General features: G+C 50.3%; 7 protein-coding genes across 7 annotated transcripts in view; 6 read left to right on the top strand and 1 right to left on the bottom strand.

Annotated features, from left to right (window-relative positions):
- Positions 1 to 761: 761 nt before the first annotated feature.
- On the top strand, positions 762 to 2,279 carry EMH_0044350 (uncharacterized protein; the record flags this gene model as incomplete). The annotated part of the gene is made up of 1 exon (XM_013499620.1): positions 762 to 2,279. One exon carries the CDS (start codon positions 762 to 764, stop codon positions 2,277 to 2,279), a length of 1,518 nt encoding a protein of 505 aa, XP_013355074.1.
- Positions 2,280 to 4,431: 2,152 nt separating this feature from the next.
- EMH_0044460 (uncharacterized protein) lies at positions 4,432 to 5,961 on the top strand (the record flags this gene model as incomplete). The annotated part of the gene is made up of 1 exon (XM_013499621.1): positions 4,432 to 5,961. One exon carries the CDS (start codon positions 4,432 to 4,434, stop codon positions 5,959 to 5,961), a length of 1,530 nt encoding a protein of 509 aa, XP_013355075.1.
- Positions 5,962 to 8,166: 2,205 nt separating this feature from the next.
- On the top strand, positions 8,167 to 9,705 carry EMH_0044570 (uncharacterized protein; the record flags this gene model as incomplete). The annotated part of the gene is made up of 1 exon (XM_013499622.1): positions 8,167 to 9,705. One exon carries the CDS (start codon positions 8,167 to 8,169, stop codon positions 9,703 to 9,705), a length of 1,539 nt encoding a protein of 512 aa, XP_013355076.1.
- Positions 9,706 to 12,266: 2,561 nt separating this feature from the next.
- EMH_0044680 (uncharacterized protein) lies at positions 12,267 to 13,517 on the top strand (the record flags this gene model as incomplete). Its single annotated transcript, XM_013499623.1, has 1 exon — positions 12,267 to 13,517. One exon carries the CDS (start codon positions 12,267 to 12,269, stop codon positions 13,515 to 13,517), a length of 1,251 nt encoding a protein of 416 aa, XP_013355077.1.
- A 1,568-nt stretch (positions 13,518 to 15,085) lies between these two features.
- On the top strand, positions 15,086 to 16,267 carry EMH_0044790 (uncharacterized protein; the record flags this gene model as incomplete). The annotated part of the gene is made up of 1 exon (XM_013499624.1): positions 15,086 to 16,267. The coding sequence occupies one exon, from the start codon at positions 15,086 to 15,088 to the stop codon at positions 16,265 to 16,267; it is 1,182 nt and encodes a 393-aa protein (XP_013355078.1).
- A 1,240-nt stretch (positions 16,268 to 17,507) lies between these two features.
- On the top strand, positions 17,508 to 18,923 carry EMH_0044900 (uncharacterized protein; the record flags this gene model as incomplete). Its single annotated transcript, XM_013499625.1, has 1 exon — positions 17,508 to 18,923. The coding sequence occupies one exon, from the start codon at positions 17,508 to 17,510 to the stop codon at positions 18,921 to 18,923; it is 1,416 nt and encodes a 471-aa protein (XP_013355079.1).
- Positions 18,924 to 20,334: 1,411 nt separating this feature from the next.
- EMH_0045010 (uncharacterized protein) overlaps positions 20,335 to 21,198 on the bottom strand; it is a gene marked incomplete at both ends in the record, with an annotated part of 1,485 nt that continues 621 nt past the window's right edge. Inside the window, one exon of the mRNA XM_013499626.1 lies at positions 20,335 to 21,138. Within this exon, the coding sequence (XP_013355080.1) occupies positions 20,335 to 21,138 (804 nt within the window). The remainder of the gene's footprint in view (positions 21,139 to 21,198) is intronic.

Raw genomic sequence — 21,198 nt, forward strand, 5'->3', positions numbered from 1 at the left:
CCCTGCACACTCGGTGGATGCCCAGGTGAGGGGAGGGTGGCAGAGCTGCTCGTTCTTATGAGGAGAATTCAAACATGAATTAAGTAGAGTATCTCGCCAAGTTCTTTTTTTCTATATTTCTTTGTCTCGTTGCTCAGATGTATTTGGGTTTGTTATGATACAGACAAGCACCCCACGGCGAGAACGCCAAACCGCCAGCCACGAATCGAGGGTTGCACGAACAGCCACTTTTGGTGAGAGTAGAATTTCAGCTGTTTATAACATCAGTCGATAATGAATGAAATAAAACACAAATTTCGCGTAGCAGAAGAAATTTGTGTTTCGGGGGTACGTGTCAGTATTTCTGAGAACCCTGAGGCCCTCGGCGGCGGCCGACCCGGATCGACTCAGTCGCATAGCAACGACAGATTTGTTGTATATGTATTAACTACAGAGCCGAACAAAATACTGCATGCAGTTGCAGCAAAGTCTCCTCGATAAAATACCTTTTGATATCCCTATAAACAGCTTATTCCAACAGAAGAAAAGAAAGCAACAGCAAGACTAGGCAGGGGCTCCTCATGAGGCCCAGTGGCGGCCTTCGCGCTCACGGCAAGCTGCTGGGGGCATCGTCGTTCACAACCCTTTGCTGATCATCCTTTGTGTTCCTTTTCTTATGAATTTTTTTTCAACAATGTCGCATGGATAAGGAGTTTAGGAGCGTTTGATCTCTTTAGAAACACCCCTACTGCCGTGCGTTGAGCGATCTTCGTTTGTGAGCGATGAGTACCTTCGTCGTCGACACGCAACAGGCAGCGAGTAACCAACTTGAATCGGATGTCTTTTCACCACTTTTCCCACACGGAAACGGAAATGTTGACGAAGGTGCAGCAACGCCTTTGCCGTACCCTGGCTCGGCCTCGTGGCGGCTGCAGGCCCGGGCCGCTCATCGTCCGAGTGGAAGAACTCGCAATCTGTCGATCTTTTCGTTGCTTGTTGTCGCAACATTCCCGCTTCTGACGACTTTACTTATTTTGGCGGCGTGCAGGGCTGGGCACACAAACAAAAAACAGGCGACAGGGATGAATCGCCGGAGGCTGGCGGAAGGTGGTGAGCCAATGGATATTGATGAGAGTTACATCATAGAACAGTGTTTGGCGTTGGAGGAGGAGCTTGGAATTTCCCCTACTGATCCTCACCTGCCTTCTACTAGCGACCGGTCAAGGCGGATCGCCGAGCTCGCGTCGCTCTTCTCCGCGACTGCTGCGGAACATGAAGCGATGTACGCAAGGCAAGTGGAGCGGGGTGTACAAGCAGTTCATCAGCATGCTGGGTCCATCACTGACTCTTCATCAGGGGACCAGCTGCTAGGAAGCGCAAGTGCTCCAGAACTTCCCACGACTTCAGCGGCGGCAGCTTCAGGAGGAGAGGGTTCGAATGATGCGCCTTCTGCTGTCGACCCGGACGCCTGGGCTGACGTTGTTTCAGTACTCAGTACGCAGCCGGAATGGAAGGACCTGGACGTTGGGACATCCAGTGGTAGTTCAGAAACCACAAGAGGAAAACGGAAACCCGTACCCATACAACCGCGCCCCGCCGCCAGTGACCAAATACTAATGGATATTTCTGTTATTGAGAGTCACCCGTTTGTGCGGCTTCCGGTGCTGGAGCCAGGTGTTGTTCCCAAAAACCTTTTTGAAGCAGGGGCGATTGGCATAGTGCAAATGAACACATCGGCTCAAGCTCGGTTTCTTGCCTTGAGAAGGCTGTTTGCTAAGAAAACACTAAATCAAGAGGAGGCGGATGAACTCGCCGATGCTGTGGAGGAGCTAGCGAATAAAACAGCACGTAGAGCGAGAGGAAGCGTCCGACAGACTCGTCCCTTGTTTGCAGCATCAACCCTTGGGACGTACTTCTTGATGTTCGATTACTTATTGGCTGCAATTCAGGTTCTCTACACTTCAATAAAGCTGCCGCCATGGTGGAAAACGTTCATAAATTCATTTGATTCAGACTATTATTTCTCTGACCCAAATCCCACATGCCGCGAAAGCGCACGTTTTAACACACGATTGGCCAACAGCCTAATTGCTGCTATAAAGATCTACAAAATGGGGGTTCGTCCATCAGCGCATTTTATTATTGAGCTGAAAAGACAGCTTTTCTTTGGAAAGCATGGACCTGCGCGATTCAGAGATCCACAGTGGGACCCCTGGAGAGCAGATGATATTAATTTTTGGAAAACGCAGGGTGCACTCCCCTGTTGTCCTATTGGGGGAAATGAAGATCACGATGAATGAATGCGTGGCGACTGCTGTTCAGTTTCCTTCGTCTTTGACAAAATCTTCGTAGACTAAGCCACTGTTCACTGCACCTGGCTTTCATCTTCTAGGACAACGCGGCAGAAGATGTAAATGCGGCAGCTTTACTGGATTAGGGGTTTCGTTGGGTCGAGGCGGGAAGGGGCGCGTCCTCGGCCTCCCCTAGCTGTAGAATTATTTGTTGGATGACAAGAAGTATTGAATATATTTTTAAAATAAATGCTATATCTATGGTTTCTTGTTTTGATGCTCCACTGAGGCCGATTCGTTTGCTTCACGCCGATATTCGGCCTGCTTGTTGGTGGTACTGTACCCGTAGCTTCTGAGTTCAGAAGAGTTCTCTCCGGTCAAGAGTGACGAGGAGTTTTCGTTGTCAGCGGGGGCGTATCCATCGGAGCGGAAGTATGTGCAAACAGCTGCAAGAGCAACTGCTCTGCATATCTGGGTATTTCTCGGTGTCGAGACTATCATCTTCTACTGGCCCACGGCAACAACGCCAGTGGCCAACCAGAGTTTCTGGGCCCGGAGATTCGCAGTTCTAGTTTGGAACTGTACTATGTCTTAACCACATTATGCTTGCTATCATTGGAATATTTACATTATATATATATATATATATATATATATATATATATATATATATATATATATATATATATATATATATATAGCGCGCTACCAACAGTTCTGCAGATGCATGAACTCGTTAACGGCGCTTGACGCGTTGTGAATGCCGCTGTGCATTTCTCTTCGTGGATCTCTTCTGAAGGAATAGACAATGCACAATGGATTTGCTCGCAAGCAGCAGTAGAGGCCCACTTGGTCAAGATGGACCCCTGTGGGGCTTGACCAGTGGTCGTAATAACAAGTATGTGGTTCATCCGTTTGCGCCCTTTCTGCGGCGAAGGGATGCAGAGGTGATGCATCAGTGCACCTTCATGGTGCGTGTGTCTTTACAGCACATGCAGTTCAGTGCTCAGCTAATACGAATGCTGTCCTATATATCTACTTGAGTTTAGCGGGAAGTGGCTCGAACGAGCAATCCCCAGGAGCCTCCAGATCTGCTTCTATTTGTTTTGCAGATCTGAAGGATTCAAGTGTTGAAGTGCGCTGATTAGAGAAGCGGATGCTCCTATGGGGGCCATTAGCAGCCCCTTTCTTTTTACTTACTTCATCCGCGCCGCATTTTGCGCGATCTAGTTGCTTCTGCAGCTGCAGGTAGTATGATCGTGCGGTTCAGAGTAGAGGACCCTAGGGATCCCCCACAATGCGTGGCTGCATCTACTGTGGCTTGCATACTAGCAATGCGCGCTGCAGCACCGTCTTCCTATTGCAGGCGGTTGTGTTTTGCATAATTCCTGGTGGACACAAAGGTATGACTATGCAAAGTCGTATTAAGTCTGTCGCAACACCTGGAGCAGTGCCTACGGCGCATGTATAGAGCATACATCACGTCAGCCAGAGGGGGGACATAGGCAATGCCAGTCCTGTTAGGGTGCGGGGGACATCTGCGGCCAGATAGGTTTAGGGTGTATAGAGAGCGCACTTTTAGATATTTCCAAATTACAGAGTGGAGTTCGCAGAGTCGATCTAATATCTCGCATTCACGCGGGAGTGGCTGCAGAGGCACTCTGCAGCCACCCCTCACCTCCTGTGGCTCTCCTCCGCATGAGGATGCATCAGAATGCTGTCAACAGTGAATGAGGAAATATATTAAGCCAAGCAGAAAACTGTATTGACACTGAAAGGGAAAGCATATTAGGGCCAGTGGAGGCCTGTAGCCACAGTGTGGGGGGAAGTAGGTTAAAGCCAGGATAAACCTTTACAACGGTAGTAGGGAAGACATACTAAAGCCAGTTCAAACATGTACATAGCTTGAAACAGTAATGCAATGGCAGCAGCAACTATCGTGCTACACTCTTGTGCTGCGAGGTTAGCAGCGATGAAGTCACCGTGGCGGCCGAGCGGGCAGAGCTAGACCGAGGACTTCTTACTTTTGTGAACTAAGCAGCCTTTACTTTTGCGAATTAGTTCCTTCTTTCCTTTTTATTTGCACGGGTAATTGAGGGGAAATGCTACGTTAAACCATTGTTCGGGGAGCTTCGTCCTCACGCCGACAAAGGAGTTCAAAATGCTGCTTACTGGTGTCCTCGACATGCCGGGAGACGAGCAGCAAGGCGGAGCTCTGAAATTATCACCTCCGCAACTAGAAAACGAATTTATTGTTGAGGAAGCAATTTCTCAAGTCGGCATTCCACCCCCCATTCAGGTTCCTGGGAGTCCAGTGGTCCATCAAAGTCAGCTCCGATGGTTTCCCAAGGCACGGTCTCGAAAGCAGTCGCTTCTTCTCTACTTGACTGCGGCAATTCCACTCTTTGCATTTTTAGTTATTTGGTCCGTTTGCACAGCAGCCTACAATAGGGAACGCGCGCCGGGAGCTGTCCGTCGCAGGCTGGCAGCCGGAGGTGAGGGTGCTGACGAAGTTGAAGACTCCATCTTGGAGGGTTGCTTAGCGCTGGAAGAAGACCTAGGGATTCCACAGACAGGAACTCCCTCTTCTTCCGGTGACCGGTACAGCCGGATCGCACAGCTGGTGTCGACGTTTTCCGAAGTTGCCGCAACGCACCAATCGATACACGGGACGTATACGACTATCAGTGAGGCTCCCTCTCGCCTCAACCCCCTTGGTCAAGCCCAACTGCAACCACTCGAGACGCCTCTCAGAGAGCGGGGTTTGCTGGAGCAAGAGGAGGGTGCTGCTTATGCGGGCTGGCTGCCGCTACCCACTCACGGCGATGACTGCGGCGGAACGATCCCAGCCCTCCACCCCGATGCATGGCTGGAAGGTATTCCGGATATCTTAGCTGCGCATGAGACGCAGGAGCAGGGAGAGGCATCATGGGAAGCTGGAGGTGGCGATGCAGGAAGCGAAGCGCCGTCAACAGAAGCGGCGGCAGTTCAGCTGCCCCATGGGGAGGACACCAGAACAAACGAAGCGGCAGTTCAGCTGCCCCATGGGGAGGACACCAGAACAAACGAAGATGAAGGTATTAAAAACCATCCTTTTGTAAGGTTGCCAGTACTTGAGGAGGGCGTTGTACCAAGGGATTTCGATGAAACTGTTGCTTTTCCTGGTCACAGACGGAAATTTCGGCAGCTGAACGCCATTTTCAAGTCATTACGGGTGATGTTTCTCCAGCCGACCCTCAACCAGGATGAAGCTAATTACCTTGTAAATGGTCTGGAGGACTTAGTGTACAGTTTAATGCTAAGATTGCGCTTAAGGTCTGCATATGCTAACTTCGCTCTCGATCTCCCTACCCTGGGAAAGTACTTCTTGGCGTTCGACTTCCTTGTTTCTGGAATGCATGTTCTGCGGGAAAGCATGCACACTGACAAGTGGTGGGATCGCTTTGCGTCAGGGTTCGTCTTGGAGATTCGTATGCCAAGGCTAAGCAGGAACAGCCGGCACTGTTCTACAGTCCAAAGAGCACTGGTAGGCCGTCTACTTGATGCGATGCGTATCTATTTAAAAGGAATACGCCCACCCCTCATGGAAGTGCTTAGGCTTAAGCGGCTTCTGCTCTGCTCACCATATACGCATAGGCGATTCAAGGAACACCACTTTGACGCGTGGCGAGACGATGAGGCGGTGTCTTAAGTTCGTAAGCATAGGCCTCATTGATGTTACAATTTAGCTGTTCAACGCGGCAGCGCCTCTGCTTCCTCTCTGTGCGAAGTTTCCTTGGCTGCTGCACAGGACTTTGCTTCCTACAGCGCCTCTGTACTGTGGTGACTCAGCGGAACCGTTCCTGAGAAGCAGTATTCCTAGACAATACCCAGTCTCAACGCGTACAAGCAAAACTGGAGGTTTCATTGGTGTGGCGTCAGTGCAGTCTTTCAACAGGAGTTGTTACATATGACACTTCGCAGTTTTCCACTGCATACACAATGATCCCCCGTCTCGTGTACTTGGCCCGTACGCCTTCTCAGTAACGTTGCAATTTGTTTGGAATTTGTTGTGGATGTTCCGTTCTCGACATGCAGACTGTGATCTGTCCACCGACAATGTAGACGGTTTTCCGGCAGCATGGCCACTTCTGCGTCTGGGCATTCTTCTTAGGATATGCTTTTTTTCGCAGATATTGAAGCATGTGTCGACACGTATGCAATGCGCGAGGTTCATAGAAACCGCAGGGCGAGCAGCCATTGGCGCAAGGCTCTGTACCGGTGTGAACAGGTTGCCGCTTACTTTTCCATTTTAACAACTGGCATTGCAAACTAGGCTGTTTACTTTATATCAGGCAGAAGCTGAAAAGCTCATTGAGGATACAGTGAAACGTCCCTGCGACAAGACTGTGTTGTCCACCTCTGCGGGCGAACGCCCACTGTGCAGTGTAGTCAGACTTGGGATATTTGCAGTTCACGTTTAGCATAATTCCTGGACAGTGGGGAGAGTGTTTTTCTTAATAGCAGATAAGCCAGGCAGTTGTTTGTACGGGTTCACGTGTTGGTACGTGTCCGATGCCACAGGATTGGCGGTTATAAGGGTTTATGGTTCGGCGCAGTGCTGACAGAAACGGAACGTTGAAAGCTACTGTAGGCCACATACGTATTCTACATTTAGGATAGCTAATTTTAGTATGTGATGCATCTATGCCCCGTTGCAGTTCAATTTTTTCCCCGCGAGCGGTCTACCTCCACCACTAACAAGTCTTTCTCTCAACTGCGTACAAGCACCAGCAGATATGGGTGCAAGTTCCTTGCAGAGTATTCAGTGTGTTCGGAGAACACAAATGTGCAGGGAATGAGCATCTGAGTGCCTACGCTACCTTCTTGCACAGTGAAACGCCATTCATCTCCAGAGGCGTTCCGGCGATCCATTTTGATCTGTGTACATTGAAGCTCCGTACCTTCATTCAAAGAGCCGCAGCACTAAAGAAATGTCTACGAAAGATAAAAAAAAACACGGGCCCCGCAACTTCAAGACTTGCGGAGTTTCTGTATTTTGTGGATTTTGTTTTGTTCTGCAAACGCCCAGCCGGAAGCGAAGTAAACAAACAAATTCAATCGAAATAGAAACGTAAGATGGAGTCAGAAGGCAAACAGTACGGGCTCTTCTGGAGATAGGCACGATTTTTCACATTGCTTGCTTAAGGGTCCAGTGGACCAGATGGACCATAGCCGGTCACTGGCGTACTGCTAACGCGAGGATAGTCAAGAAGACACCCATTAACGTACTTAGAAGCAGAAGTTATAAGTTTTACAGGCTGTTTTGTGTTGTATTGAGCCCACCGAAGAACTGAAAATCAGCAGCGACGGCTCCTCCGTGAAGCTCGAGTCGTGCTACTTGGTGAGAAGAATCCAATAGCTGGGCAACGAACTGGCACCAGTCCTGCACAGTGCAGCTGTTAAAATGTTTTTAAAGTTTAAATTCTTGAGCCAGTTATAGCTCTTTGAAAAACAGCCGATGCCAGCTTCGGACTGTCCGGAGGCGTTGGGCAAGCAGCGATCATCTCCTTGCAGGATACGGATGGGATTGTCGTAGCCGCTTTCCAAAAGCTTTTGTCTCCACCATCAAGGCAAATTCTTGATCTTAAATGCAGAAAAAAGTGAACAAAATAGAGAATAATACAAGCAGGAGTATTTTAGTGAACGCTTACGCATGCAGGGCATAGGAAGGAGGTGTTCGCTTAACCGGGCACCCCAACAGAAACATCGACGGAGGGCCTGCTAAGTTTTGTAAAGGATGAATATGCTTTCGGTAATTTTTCAGTTTGTGTAGAATGAGAGATGCATTTCGTCCTTCAACGTCCGTCATCTCCTTAACCCTTGTGTTTTTGCATGTGCATGAATAGTCATTCAAATGCAGCCGGCAATTGCCTTCGAAAGGCGGGGAAGCGAGGAGAATGACGAAGCAATGAAATCACCACACACAAACTTTGGAGATGAAGTCATTGAAGTACTTCCGGATCTCTCCTCTTCACCAAGCCCTGTCCAGGCGACTAGGACGGCGTCTGTCCCAGCAGAAAAACGGAGCTACTTCAGAGCTCAGTCTCGAAAGCGGTCCCACTCTGTTTTTCTGAATCTCACCATACCTCTCCTCGCAGTTTTATTGTTTTGGTCCATATGCACAGCAGCCAGCAGCAAGCGACGAGCTGCAGGGGCCAGAGAACACTCGGCACGGGTGACCCGCCGCAGGCTGTCCGATCGTGTTGAGGGTATCGATGAAGAAGAACACTCCATCGTGGAGGGATGCTTGTCGCTGGAGGCAGAGCTAGGGATTTTTCGTGCAGAAGCAGGTGCACCTTCCTCCGGAGACCGGTCAAGGCGGATTGCGGAGCTGGTTGCTTTTTTTTCTGACGCTGCAGCAGAGTATGAGTCGAAACAACAAGTACAACAGGCGCTAGGTGAAGGCCCTTCCTTCGGAGGATTCCCTGCTGCAACACAGACGGGTACAGTCAGACATTTAATAGGAGGCCAAGCGAATGTCCCGTCTGGAAGCGGCGGACAGGCGCTTCAACCCTCCGTCCATTTGCTGAACTACTCTGGAGACTATGCTCCTGGCGTGGCTCCAGGGCTGACACCCGATGCGTGGGTATCAGGGTATGCAGGCACTGTAAACGAGCAGAGCGTGGTAGAGAAACGAGACTCGTCATGGATCGCAGGTACCCCGTTGCAGGGGGAAGAACTGTCACTTGCTGTCAGCTTAGCTTCGGCATATCGACCGCTTCGTGACGGCAAAGAGCAACCCCATTGGTTAAGCAATTTTGCCAGCCATCCGTTTCTGCGGTTGCCAGTAGTGGAAGCCGGCGTTGTGCCTCAAGACTTCGACCCGTCGGAAATATTTGCTTCCACCAAAAAGAGTGCATCGTCGACCCCCTATTTACTCGAACTAAGACGCTTATTTGCTCAGAAAGCACTTAATCAGAAAGATGTGGATGAGGTCGTGGTAATAGTACGGGAGTTGGCGAACTACTTGTGGCTCAAAGCGAATGAAAGCATTAGACAAGTGAGACCCACTTTCGCGAGTGCAGCTTTGGGCTGCATTTTCTGGGAGTTGGATTCCTTGGTGTCAGCAGTTGAACTTTTGGGGGAACACCTGAAACTACATCTGTGGTGGGATAAGCTTGTAGAAGCCATTGACACAGAATACTCCCTGCCATATCCAAGTCACTTTGCTCGAAGAACAACTGTATTCAACACAAAATTGGCAAACCGCTTGCTAGCGGCCTTGCGAACTTACAAAACGGGGAACCGCCCTCCTCTTGGAGAAGTGCTCGACCTGAAACTAGAGCTTCTTCTCTCTCCGCTGTCGCCTCCGTTATTTCAGGATGCCCGGTGGGACCCTTTCAGAGATGATCACTTTTCGTTTGTGAGACATGAATCTTTGCCTACGATTTGATTCTTTTAAATATTACCAAGAGATATGAGGATGGCGGGAATGCCTCTACGCCGTTTGTCTTAGATAGCTGACGTATCTGCAGGGACATCTGCATGATAAAGTATATTTTCGAGCTCCTGAGAAAATACAGAGACAAGCAAACCTTTACGCATTTAGGGAAAGGCATTCCACAGTGCCACTCGCAATGTAACTAGCCAGGTTTGTGTTCGCTCTATTGTGGCACTGTTGTCTGTCTATGAGCAGTGTACTGCGGTCCTCATGTCTCAGATGCTTATCGGCGGGTTGTTTCTCCTTTGCATACTGCCCATTAGAATTCCATGCGCATGCTGTCGCCACATCAGGCGAGCTATTGCAGGTTGTGCTGCATGGAGCAAAGGCCATCATCTGTGCTAAAGCGACAGCTTTTGCCTGTGTCTGGGCTGAACTTACTACTTTTGCGGCAAGAAGCGTTTCCTCGCCGCGGGCGCCGAAGGATGGATTGCTGCCCTGCGGCTCCGGCAGTACATTGCCACGCTTCATGAATCAATAGCTGGGGGAGCAGCCGATGGCGTATTCTGCTATTTCTAGGGCCATATGTTGCTTCGTGCGCGAGTAACTCAAAGGTCCATTTGCAGGCCATGTGCTTTGCTTTTTCCGAGAGTTCAGCCTCTTTGAGGGCGTACACGGTCTATCTGGCAGAAATAACGCGGGAGCCGCTGGAACCTGCGGATGTTTAATCTGCAGTGCCGGCAGGCGTGCGGTCCTCTCTCCAGAGAGCTTCCCGCTCCTCTCACAACACCAGTGCTTTGGCTCGATGTTGGCGTATACGGGGTTGCATAGGTGAATCCCCATTAAACCATATTCTATGGAGCATCGGTTCCTCTCAGGCAGAGGCCGTGCAAGTTATACTGCTTTTTTTTGCTTTCAAAGAGCTATGGATCGGCATGGTTTGCCACAAGGATCCTACGGCTTTGTGTGGTAAGCCTGTCTCTTAACTAATAAATAAGTTACTTTACGGACGAGAGGCTGATCGCTTCCAACATCCTGATGGGGAGGGACAATACAGAATGTGTATAGCTTTGGTTGTAGCAACTGACCAAGGCAAGGGCTCGTCTAAGCATTAGCGCAAACGTTGTCTGCTCGTCCCATCCTGGCGCTGAAGGGGGTCTCAACGGTCGGTCTCTTCGCCCGTGTTGCGCAGCTGCCTCACTGCAGCAGCAGTTGTAGTTTACTACGCATTATAAACAAGTCCGTCCCAGTTATAGCTGCAGCTGACCGAGCCAACAGGTTACTGCGATTGCTCATATGAGCCCTAGTGTACTTGCGAAGCAATTCGCAAAGCCAAGTGAGCTCCTCATGAACCTTAGCTGTACCTTCGTAATCTGTGCATCTCAGAGAACCACCTATGGCTGAGTTTCTTTCTTCGGGTTTCTTTCACAGCCCTCTGTCGTGTGCGCCCTTTCGGCGATCATTGCCATGCCAAAAGATGTCAACAGTGCATAGGAGTCTAAAAGCGGCAAAAGACAGCTAAACCACCTCATCACTCTCAAACCACAAAGCGTTTGAACTCGTGTGTAACTGCCCGCCTCTCAGTTACGCTAACGAGCGCACCTCAGCTGCATGAAAACCTGTGGACAATACGACGCCAAGTAACCGCAACTGTTTTAAGGAGTAGGGAGACGAGTGAGTGCGCATATACCAATAAGACTGCAGCGAACAACATTTTTCAGCTGTGTAAGTTACTAAGGCTTGCCTCCATCCGGATATAAATATGCAGACCACCTGCGATGTCGCGTATGCACGGGGAGCAAGCACTTGTGTCACCCCACAACTGTGTGCAACCGAAGGAGATGAAAAGCGAAACGATCCAAGCGTAAGTTCACTAATATTGCAAACAAGCATGCTGGAGGCATTCGGAAACGGTTGTGTAGAGTGAGCGCCGGCGATCTAGGTGCAGTTGGGCATGGAGTCCCGGCTTGGGTAAAGGCACTGGAAAAAAACAGATTCCGCGGAATTTAGCCCTCCTGAACGCTTAATCAAGTTGCCTGGTTGTCTTCTAAAGGCTCTCTCCACCTTAACGAGACCTTCTACAATATAGTGTGAAACTATCCTGTGTGCATCGGAGTGACGCGACGCAGTGAACTGGCTGCTCTGCTCACCAAAGCACCGCAGCAGAAGCACACATGAACCAGCTGTTGGAGAGTTTCGGTAAAGATGCACGGATTTCTTATGGCTGGCATGTTTCATTCCTTTCATAACTTGAGAGAGGAATGAAATAATTTAGGTGTGCCGACAGCTTCGCCCGCGACCCGGGCCGTGTCTTGCACAAGGACGGTGCTTCCAAATGCCGTTCTTCTCGAACCCCTAATAGTGAATAGCATGACGGACCTTTGAAATCACCCCTGATTCAAATGGGAAATGAAATTTATGACACCGTTTCCCAGGTTTCCCTCCCCTTATTGGACCAGCCCACTGGGAGCTCAGTGGTCCGACACGCCGCTCGCAGGCATTCCCGGCGATGGTCCCAAAAGCGATCTTTTCTCGTTTCCCTGGCTGCCACCATTTCAATCTTCGCAATTTTGATGATTGTGTCAAAGTGCGCAGCATCCCGTAGCAGAGCACAGGCGACAGGTGTGACCCGACGTAAGCTGTCGGATAGTGGTGAGGGTTTCGATGAAGAGGCAATCTTGGAGGACTGCTTAGCACTCGAGGCAGAGCTCGGAATTTCGCGTCCAGAACCGCCTCCATCTGCTCACGGCGACCGGTCAAGGCGCATCGCAGAGCTAGTGTCTATGTTCTACGAGGCGGCATCGTCCTATGAATCGATGCAAAGTAGACAGCAGACGGGAGGTGGAGTCACCGCCTCACCCACTTTTCCAGGGCAAAGCCCAGTGCACCCACATAGTCAGTATCCGAAAACTCAGGGTTTTGTTGTGGCCTACCCTGGCGGACATACTTACTGGCAAAATGTTCAAGTGCATGCACCTAGTGGAAGCTTTGGCCCAGGCCAGGCAGTTTCACCTCTGGACCCCAGTCCATGGATAGGTGAAACGTCGACAACCAGTCATATTCAGGGAGCATCGGGACAGGAGCCACCATCGTGGGTCGCTAATACCGGATCAGGAGGCTACGTGCGGCATAGGGCAGCTCCAGCGGTTCGACTGTTACCAAAGCCTAGCGGCAGACAAGATGGTGATTACGGAGCCGACAACCACCCGTATGTCCGGATTCCAGTGTTGCAGCAAGGGGTCGTCCCTAAAAAGTTCCGGCCTTCTGCTATTTTTGCAGACAAGTTGACCGATACGATGATCTACCTGCCGATGCTTAGCTTGAGAAGCTTGTTTTCGAAGCAGTCGCTTAACCAGGAAGACGCGGACAATCTAATTACCGCATCGGAGGCTTTGGCTCGTGCCGCATGGGTGAATGCGCTCACGTGTCCGAGGTTGACGAGTCCCTCTTTTGCCAATGAATTCTTAGGGAGGTCCTTCTTGGCACTTGACTCCCTTGTTTGCACCTTTCAAGTTCTGGGGGACCGCATGCAGAAGCCTGTGTGGTGGGAAGAATTCATTGCAGCTTTTGACACGAATTACGACTTCCGCGGAGAGCGAAGCAGGGGATGCACACAAAGGTACATTCGTCAGTTTGCAAACCGTTTACTTGCTGCCCTGAATATCTACAAAACGGGGGGCCGCCCACCTGCAGATGAGGTGATTGTGCTCAAACGACTGTTGTTCTCTACTAAATGTTCTCCGAAAGAATTCCAGGACCCTATCTGGGATCCATGGAGGGAAGATGATGAACTTTTCGTGGCGCATGGTTATCATGCTGGCTGACAGGTTGATACAGACCGGTAGGTCACCTGTTGTGTGCAACATTTCGATTGAGCGGGATGCGGCCATATAGCTTAACATCCTTTTCTTTGCAAACGTTAGTTCGTTAGACCCGTTTCTATGTTGCGACGGAACGACAGCACGGCAGCAGAGGCAGAATGTATAGAGGGCTTAATAGGGTGTAGAGCTTGTTCGCCTCACTGACACATTGCAACTGTGTGTAAGTAGGTCTGTCGCCGATACCCACGTAGTTGTCCACTATCGGGTGTGTCGCCTTGCTACGTAAGACGAGTTGTACTTATTGGCACTTGTATTTTACACCCTGTAGTGGGACGGAGTCACCCCAAAGATACACCATTTATGGAGAAATGCACTACGCAGAAGAACAGCAAAGATGTTTCGTGTAACTCGACGACGACTCGAAGACAGCTACACGCACGATAACGGCGGGTTCTTAAAGTCTAGGATGCACACGAGTTCAGAACGTCCAGTAGAGCTGCAAATGTAGAGTATTTATCTGAAGAAATGGATGCGGATTCCTGAACTACGCCAACTGAGCTGCCTACAGGCATCCCTGGGCTACGGGACACGTGCCACGACAAGCCCAGAGCCGCAACCGCAATTTTCAGGCGAAATTACCCATGAGAACTTCAAAATGTAGAAGTACAGCTTCACTGGAAGAATAAACCCCTTTCTTCTGCTTGCTGAGGGGCGCTATGATGGAGGTGTTGAAATACCGATGTACCGGTATTATCTCGGGTATTAGAGTGACTACCGCGAACTGCTCAACGATGCAAAATTGAGTAAACGCACACTAACATCAATTATGATATGATAAATGCAGAAGGCACCCTTTGTGGTGATTATGCTTGTTTGGATCAGCTGCGTGTGTGCCAGCAGCTGCCTCTCGATCGGAGGCAGCAGCAGCTCCACCGGTGCGGTCTGCATGCTAGGCAGTACCAGTTGTTCCATTTGGTCCAGAGCACAAATTTTGCTCATATCGAGACAGGTATCAACTATTTCGGTAATGATGTCAGCAGTACCGGGTTTATTTTTCAAAGGCTCACTTAAATTGGCCGGTTTCGGAGATTTATCTGCGTACCAGGCTGGATAGTAGTGGTTGCAGGCCCACAAAACCCCGACGACCACCCCAAATGGAACTGCGAATTTGTACTGTATTGTTTCCTTTGACGATGCGTGTATAATCCCATGCAAATAGTATCCATTTTAACTTTGCTAGTATTTTGATTGACAAGACAATCTCTGACTAGGGAATAATGTCTTTTGCTCTTCTCGGCACGGTGCAGCCGGGGGACCGAGAGCTTGACGAGACGCTGGAACTTTCGCCTCCACACAGGAATGAAGGAGAAATCAGTGGAAACATAGGCGCATCTTATTCATACGCTCCGCAGCATACGGGCAATCCCCTAGATTGTTCAGGCGCGTGCGCTGGTCTCTCTCGATCGATGCTTCGGAGTCGGTCACTAAGTCCCACCCTGGCTGCCGCAGTATCCGTTGTAACAATTCTAATACTGTTTTCCATTTGCAGGGCTGCGCAAAACAGAGTACCAATGCCAGGGGTTCCACGTCGCAGGTTGTCTGAGGGTTTCGAAGGTGTCGGCGAAGACGTGGGCTCAATCATAGATGGCTGCTTGGAGTTAGAGGAACAGTTGGGGATTCTTCATCAACGAGCTTCTTCCGGCTCCGAAAGTGACTCGTCAAGCCGGATAGCAGAACTTGTGTCAATGTTATCAGAAGCCGCAGCAACCCATGAATCCGTGCAGGGGAGTTCAGTGGCGTGGGATGTCACCTCCGCTGACGGCAGTTCCCCCGGCGAAGAGGAGCTGCATGTAAGCGACGATTTTATAGATTGGGAAGCTTTGTTAGAACCTGAAACTGCCGTGCTGGAGTCGCCGCAGTCTGATCCACTGGTGTCGCCCGTTGAACCTTGCGGATCCAGTAGTATACCGCCAGCTCTGGCCGAGCCCACTCGAGTTGAAACAACTCAAACCGCCAATACTCAGGCTGAAGGGCAGGAACTAGGACAGCTATCTTCGGCTGATGTAGGCGACTCAGAGGGTGGGCATTCGTCAGCATCACTTGTGGGACCAAGTCCTGGGTCTGCCGAAGGTTCCTCTGAGGATGCGGAAGTCCTTAGTCATCCGTATGTTCGGCTGCCAGTGTTGGAGGAGGGTGTTGTACCTAGACTCCTCAACACATCCATCCTCTTCTATCCAAAGCCGGATTTTATGCCGCCCTATTTTTGTCTAAACGATTTGCGGCAGCTGTTTGCGCGTAAAACACTGAATCAGAGAGATGCAGATGCCCTCGTAAGTGCTCTAGAGGAATTGATAAACATGATATGGTTTCAGGCGCAATGTGAGCACAAGGACATACGGCCAGCTACTATTGCAGGAACCTACTCGGTATTATTCTTGGCATTCGATTCGCTCGCTTGCGCTATTCAACTTTTTGGTGACAGGATGCAGCTTCCTCTGTGGTGGGACAGATTCGTAGGAGTCATCGATACCCGTTTGAAGTTGGACTCACCAATAATGTCAGGACAGGGGGGCATGTGTAGGCGGCTCACGAAACGTCTGGCTGCTGCGTTGAGTGTCTACAAGACGGGGCAACGCCCACCGCTTACGGAGGTAGTTGCGCTGAAAAAGCTTGTATTTTGTTCCCGTGATAGGCCCGGGATGTTTAGAAGGCTAGAGTGGGATCCTTGGCGACTGGATGCAGGATGCGAGTAAACCGTGAAGATATTTTCGCTTTTGCAGGTATCTCCACACTAGTTGACGTGATGCGCCGAGCCCTTCTTAGTTATTTCCGTCGTTCACGAAAGAAAAAACTACCATTTTTTCTAACCTGTAATTGTGGCCAAGCCGAACAGGCTAGAGCCACTGACGCACCTTGGAGGCGGTGATCTCGTTCGAGAGTAGCCTGACGTAGCATCGATAAGCATTTTTGTGTTGCGCTGCTTAGGCACTAGAGGCAGAGGCTCTCAGCCCCTTGCTTCTTTTTGGCGTTACACAGTTCGCGTTCGTCCACTCATCAATTTGCTCTTCCGTGCGTAGGATTTTGTGGAGAGCAGCGTTTCGCTGCAGTAGGCAAATTGTGACAAAGCTTTGTATTGGCACAAAAAAACGTGCCATCTCATAAGCGAGAGGTACGGCTCGTTATTTGAAGCGAACTGTCCACTCGCACGGCGAAAACTATTTTTTAGCCGCGAATGTTTCTGTACGCACCGATGTTTTTAGATCTCTTCGTGCCATGGTACATCTATCTGCATGGGACCGGAACGAGCTGTTGTCGGTTTCCAATATGCAGATTAGGCCTTCCTTCTGTTTCACCAGGAAAGCTTGGAAGGCAGTAGGAACAGTTGTGAAGGGTGCAGGAAGGACCCAGCCCTGCTCCAGCGTTGATAGGATGGCAACACGATGTTGCAGACGCATGTATGTACATATACTTGTACATATAACATGTATAAAAGTGAAGGCACACTTAAGCCAACTTGCAACGTATTTGGTATAACCGGGAAATAATTTTTAGCATTTACTCTGCCACTAGGGGCCAGCCTGCGAGCAAGTAGAAGTACGACTGTAGGCAGAAGACCATTGGACAGCCGCCTTGGTGTAGGCGCCATAGCGGGTCGTCGCACTGAACTTTTCCTAACCTTCCACTGTGTTGTGTATCATCCCACTTAGCATTTGATTTACTAATTTGCGAAGGATCGTATTACGCGAGGTCTCTGGTGCAAACTCAACAGGGACGTGCAGAGTGGCTTGTTGGCTGCGCCACAGGAGGTTGGACAGTCACAGGACACCCAGTTGTTGCAGAGTTAAACTTAATGCCTATTTTCGTCAAGGATGAACGGCTCTTCCTCAGCGCAATGTTGTATTCTTTGTGTTGTGGTGTATTAAGTGCAATCAACCGGGCAATTTCTCCAGCCGTGGCTGCATCTCGATCGAGGAACCTTCCCGTGACTCTGGAATGCTGCCATCTGTATCACATGTACAGCGGCGTGGAAAACGCCAGAATGGCGCGATACCCAGAATTTCAGTTCCATATACACAGAATGACGAAGCTGAGGAGCCTCCAATAATCCCAACTCCATTTGGACATCAGGACGCGCGTTCCCGCTCACGGCTCCGGAGTCGGCCGCTCCTGCTTTCTCTGGCAGCCTGTATTTCCGTCGCAACCTTTTTAGTTGCTTTTTCCGTGTGTATTGCATGGCGCAACAAGAAACTGGCGTCCGGGGCGGCACGTCGTAGTTTGTCTGAGGGGGGGGATGCTGCCGATCAGGATGAGTTGTCTGTCATAGAAGGTTGCCTGGCATTGGAGGCCGAAATGGGTGTTTTGGAGCAAAGAGTGATTACCCAGTCTGATGCCGACCCGATGACGCGGGTAGAGGGACTAGTTTCTGTTCTACACGCTGCTGCTGAAGAACATGAAGCAATGCAAGGGATGTTGTTGCCCAGGTATGGGCTATCAGCCCAGCACAACACCTATGATCAAATCCAGCAACATGTGGGAGAAGAACTGACGGAGTTGCAAAGTATGCTTCAGCCTCACTGGGGTGAAACTGGAGACACACGCACTGTTACATCCCTAGCAGCTTCTTCGAGCCAGCTTCCTTTGGATACAGCCCAAGCCCTGGAGCCACAAGCGTGGTTAGAGGATATTCCATATATAACCAGTGGGCAACATCAGCACGGTAGGATGCCATTTGCGCCTCCCACCATCGTTGAGTTTGGTGATCTGCAGGCATCAACATCATATGGAATGTGGAAGCTTCCACAGGATATTCGCAAACACCCGTATGTACGACTTCCAGCGCTGGCAAAGGATGTGGTTGTTAAACACGTCGATGTAGATAATCTCTTTAATCCAATGCGGATGAAGGAACAGTTCCATCCCCCCCTGGTCAAGTTGAGAAAGTTATTTTCAAAGGATGTCCTCAGCCAGGATGACGCGGACGCCGTCGTACGCGCCATAGAGGAGTTGGTAGGCTCAGCATGGTACCAGGCACGGAAGTCCTTTCGGAGGCGTCCTGTGCACGCCGCCGAGACTTGTGGACAGCACTTCTTAATATTTGATGCGCTAGTTTCTGCCTTTGAACTTTTGGGGGACTCCATGGAACTTCCTTTGTGGTGGGGCAGATTCGTAGCTGCATTTGACGGCGATCCTTCCGCGCGCTTGCCACCCGTAAGCGATCATGCTGGGGGGGTTCGCAGGAGGATGATTAGGCGAATACAAAACGCGCTGGATATCTACAAAACAGGGAGACGCCCACTACTTCAGGAAGTAATTGCACTTAAAAAGTTGCTGTTTTGCTCGTCTGCTACCCCTGGGTCATTCAACGACAAACAGTGGGATCCTTGGCGAGAGGATGGAAAATATTCTTAGGGATGGGGGGGGGGTATGCCGCTAGTCAGGGTGTTCAGATCGGAGCACACGATGTTGATAGGACGCTTATTACTGTCCGCTTCATCTTCCTGAAGGAAGCACATCGGGATATTGAGCAACCACTGGCTTGCCAACCACGATGGGTTGAGCCTACAGGGAGGGCGAAAAGTTGCACCGCTAGGAGGGCAATTTTGCTGTATAGGGTTCTTTCCGTAGCGTGTGGCAGCTTCTTTTTCTATCGCTGAGCCGTTAGCTCAGGCGCGCACAGGGTTTAACCTGCACTGAACCTTCGCCTTTATGCACAATTTGCGTTGTCGTGTACACCGGTTCGGGTACTACGTTGCGCTGTGCTAGGCAAGGTGCGACGAAGCTTTCCGCTGCCGCAGATGAGCGTGCTTTGTCTAAAGCGACAGCGAATGGCTGTTGATATCGCCGGATCCTCCTTGCGTAAAACGCACTGCATTTCTGTTCCGGTTGACCCGCAAACACTTGAAGCAGGCGCTGATAGGCCACAACCTTGTATTTTGTGCAGGCTCGCTCGCAATCGTTCGCCTGCCAACAGCCCAGAGCACGTCGGATTCTGAGTCCGGCTATTCGCTCCAGTGGCTAGCTTCGGAAGAAGCAGAAATATTTATTTCGCTGCACGCACAACTCGGCGCATCTACAATTCAGATGTGCCGGTCCGGCGGCAATATGAGCACGCAATTGCCTGACCTGCAGCTAAGTCTGACGTGCTCTGCGTTGAAACCTGACTGCGTCGACGACGGAGACAGCCTATACGCAGTATCACTTTAACCCTGCAGTATAAAACCTTAGCACCTGGTTCAAATCTATGCGGGCCGACGGAAACGTTCCACTGCATAGAAGCAGTGTGCTTAACGGAGGGAGAGCGCCATGCTCTCAATTACAGACAGGCTTTCCCTGTCTATGAAGAGACGGCAGGTTCATTTGCGCTGTCGCAAAGCTTCGTCACACATTGCCTAGCACAGCGCAACGTAGTAGACGAACCAAAGTACACGACAACGCAAACAANCGTCACACATTGCCTAGCACAGCGCAACGTAGTAGACGAACCAAAGTACACGACAACGCAAACAAACATATTGATTCTCAGAGGCAAAGTTTCGGTGTGCATTAAACCCTGCGCACACCAGACTACAATGGCCCAGCGGTACAAAGACAAACTCTGCCTGAAGATACTAAAACAGCTTTTCGCGAGCATTATGGCCGTTTTAGTTGCACGACATTGCTCCACTGCCCCCCCTCTAGACTGAATCAGTCGAGGTTGGCAAACCAGCGGATCAGCGCCCAGATGTGCTTCCCTACGCGGAAAAACATGGACTGTAATTGGCGTCATACGAATCTCCGCTGCTCCCATTTGAATGCATAGAGGACAGACATACGCCCCGTTCTAAGGGCCTTTTGCATCCTCGCGCCAAGGATCCCATTTGGGATCTCTGAAGCGTGCAGGTGCATCTCCCTCAGAAAATATAATAGTTTTCAGATCAATGATTTCACAAAGTGGTGGGCGTTTGCCTCTCTTGTAGATTTCCAGCGCATCTAATAGACGTCGTGTCAGCCTCCTGTAAAACCCCCCAAGTCTCGGAGTTTTTTGTGGCAAAAGCGCAGAAGGCCTATGGTCAAAGGCAGCTACGAATCGATTCCACCACAAGGGAAGCCGCATGCTGCCCCCCAGAAGTTCGATGCCACAGACAATCGCGTCAAACTCCAACAGGTGTTTTCCAAGGGTTTCAGCGGCGTACACAGGTCGAAGCCTTCTCGGACGTTTCTCCGCATCACGCCATGCAGCGCCTATCAACCCCTCCAGATCACGTAGGAGATTGTTCACGTCATCCTGCCCGAGCACTGGCCGTGCAAACCACTTTCTCAACTTCTGAAGAAAAATATAGGGATGTGCTTTCTTATGATATGCAACAAACACATTATTCATATTGATAGGTCTAATGAACAAATCTTTCCCCATCTGTGGAAGCCGCACATATGGGTGGCGGCTAAAAGGCGATGACGGATCCTGCGCTCCATGGACGTCACGCAACAGCAGCATTTCCAGAGCTGATTCCTGTTTATCATCCGGCTTGACAACCTCGGGAGATGCAGACTGGGCCTTCTCCTCCTCTCCCGTCTCGCCTGATGCATACGGGATGCCCTCTAACCACGCCTCCGGGTCTAGGGCATGGGCTGCAAGCAAAGGATCCTGACTCACAGGAGATGCAACCGATGGACCAGCACCTATATCTACCGCTCCACCTTCTTG

This window comes from Eimeria mitis, genomic scaffold (assembly GCF_000499745.2).
Source record: "Eimeria mitis Houghton genomic scaffold, Emh_scaff45, whole genome shotgun sequence".
Taxonomy (NCBI): domain Eukaryota; phylum Apicomplexa; class Conoidasida; order Eucoccidiorida; family Eimeriidae; genus Eimeria; species Eimeria mitis.